Source organism: Medicago sativa, chromosome 1, assembly GCF_051527215.1.
Source record: "Medicago sativa cultivar Bolivia chromosome 1, Bolivia_mono, whole genome shotgun sequence".
Lineage (NCBI taxonomy): Eukaryota > Viridiplantae > Streptophyta > Magnoliopsida > Fabales > Fabaceae > Medicago > Medicago sativa.
The window spans coordinates 69,578,136-69,580,351 of NC_140749.1; the positions used below are offsets into that span (position 1 = coordinate 69,578,136).

The 2,216-nt window shown below is 41.6% G+C and overlaps 1 protein-coding gene across 1 annotated transcript; it reads right to left on the bottom strand.

Moving 5' to 3' along the window:
* Nucleotides 1-374: 374 nt before the first annotated feature.
* LOC146956831 (uncharacterized) lies at nucleotides 375-1,781 on the bottom strand. Its single transcript, XM_085749774.1, has 2 exons — nucleotides 684-1,781; nucleotides 375-560 (listed from the first exon to the last, which is right to left on the bottom strand). Exons 1-2 carry the CDS (start codon nucleotides 1,779-1,781, stop codon nucleotides 375-377), a joined length of 1,284 nt encoding a protein of 427 aa, XP_085605900.1.
* Nucleotides 1,782-2,216: the final 435 nt, after the last annotated feature.

A 2,216-nucleotide genomic window follows, 5' to 3' on the forward strand; every position in this document is an offset into this window, starting at 1 on the left:
GATTTGATTATTAATTTTGACAAGTATAAGTTATGATTATGCAGATATTTGAGAATGATTTTATTTTTTGGTTTTTTGTATTACCATTTTTTCCAGAAAAAGCACAAAATAAAAACAAAGTCGGGATCAAAACGACTTTTTTATTAATGATGACAATGCAAGAAGCAAAATGCCCTACACAAGTTCACTTTCGTCTCGGGCGGAACGAAAGGATTTTTTTTGAAAAGCAGTAAACAATAAACACATCATTTAAACAAATCGAGTAGCGGAAGAAAACATCAACATCGACTCAATTGCAGCTAATCCCTCTTTGTGTTGCAACATTAGACACCATGATCTAGTGGTAGATTGGCTAGCACATTTGGAGTTAAGACTTAAAAAGTCAGGCGGTTGGTCCGGATCAAATTCTGGACTTCTTTCTTCAGTGCATTACAATGTTCAATATCATGGCCAGGTGCCCCTTGATGGAAGTTACAGAAAAGGTCAGGTCTATACCATGCTGGCAATCTTGCTGGCACCGGAGGAGGCGACTTGGTCTGGACTAGATTCTTTTCGAGCAACTGTGGAAGCAAAACCTCATATTTCATGGGAATCAGGGAAAATTGTGCCCTTGAGGCCTGTTGTCGAGGCTGCTGTAGCTTCTGAGGATATTGTGGCTAAGGGTGTTCTTTCACCATACTAACCTCCTGCTCTTTATTTTTCGAACTACTAGCGGGAACACTTTCTTTGACCAATCGTCCTTCTCGGACTCCTTCTTCCAACTGTACACCTATAGTAACCATCTCAGCAAAGTCCTTGGGCGTACTTCCGACCATATTCACGTAATAAAACTGATTGAGAGTCTTTAAGAAAAGTTTGGTCATCTCCTTCCCTTCCACACGTGGGCTGACTTGGGCAGCGACATTTCTCCACCGCTGAGCATATTCCTTGAATGGTTCTTTGTCTCCCTGAGTCATAGCCTGAAGATCGCTTCGGTCTGGGGCCATATCCACATTGTAACTGTATTGTTCTACAAAAGCATCACACAGATCACGGAAAGTTCGGATCTTTGTTTTGTCTAGATTCATGTACCACTTTGAGGCAGGACTAGCCAAACTTTCTTGAAAGAAATAGATAAGGACTTTGTCGTCCTTGGCATATGCAGACATTCTTCTCACATACATTGTTAGATGTTCCTCAGGACATGAATTCCCTTTATACTTCTCGAAATCTGGGACCTTAAACTTGTGGGGTATCTGGACATTCGACACCAGACAAAGATCATAAGCAGTTTTCCCAAACACTTTCTTCCCATAGAGAGCTCTCATTTCCCTCTGCATCTCATCATACTTCTCTTGTAGGTCATCCACCCTGTCATAGGCCCCCACACCCCCAGAATGGAAGATGGGTTCCTCTTGTTGTGGGATGGTATAAACGGCGGGTGCTGAGTAGGTCACGACAGCTGGAGGAACTGTCGTAACTTGCTGAGGAACATGAGTTGCATGTTGAAAAGTAGGCATCTGAGCTTCACAAGCAATGGGACGGAGTATTTCGCCAGCAGTAAGAGGCGGGAACCAAGGTACGGAACGTTGCGGTGTAGAGTACTCCGGAGTATCGGCACAAAACGTCCATTCGGGGCCAGTAGAAACAATTTCGGCCTGAGTCCTGATAAGAGGAGGAGGAGGTGTTCGTGCTTGAGCAACCGTCAGTGTCTTCATCAATTTAGTCATTTCGTCCATCTTAGTCTGCATGGCTGCTATTTCCTCCCGGAGCAATTGATTTTCTTGCTCGAGAAAATCCATCTTCTCTTTATGATTGCTCGAGTGTTGCACATGCGAGTTGGTTTCGGACGAGGACGCCATGACACTTTTGAGGTGGGTTGACCTTTTATGGAAGAGAAAAATTTGTGAGACTCAGAATTGAGACTATGAAATGCAGAATGATGCATGATGCTTTATGCAAAAATAGACACAATTTTTTTTTTTTGAAGGACTTGTCAAAGTAATTGTAAACATCATAAGGAACATTGTTTCATTTGATAATTGAAGATATTACGAACAGTTTCCTTTTTAAAAGTAAAAGCAAAGTTAAGGAAAAAGTCTCTCACAAAGCTAAAGTCTAGTTAAGACTTTTGAAAACGTATTTCTTGGTGTTCCTCTTTACAAGGTCTATACCTCTGATGTTTACAAGACGACTTATCTAAGTCCTTCGATATTTTAATGAAGATATGCATGTAT

Excerpts from the sequence above, each read along its gene's own strand:
- LOC146956831 (XM_085749774.1), bottom strand. The coding sequence starts at position 1,781 with ATGGATTTTCTCGAGCAAGAAAATCAATTGCTCCGGGAGGAAATAGCA. Across the intron at positions 561-683 it reads CGAAAAATAAAGAGCAGGAG|TTGCTCGAAAAGAATCTAGT; the intron begins GTTAGTATGGTG and ends TTGCTTCCACAG.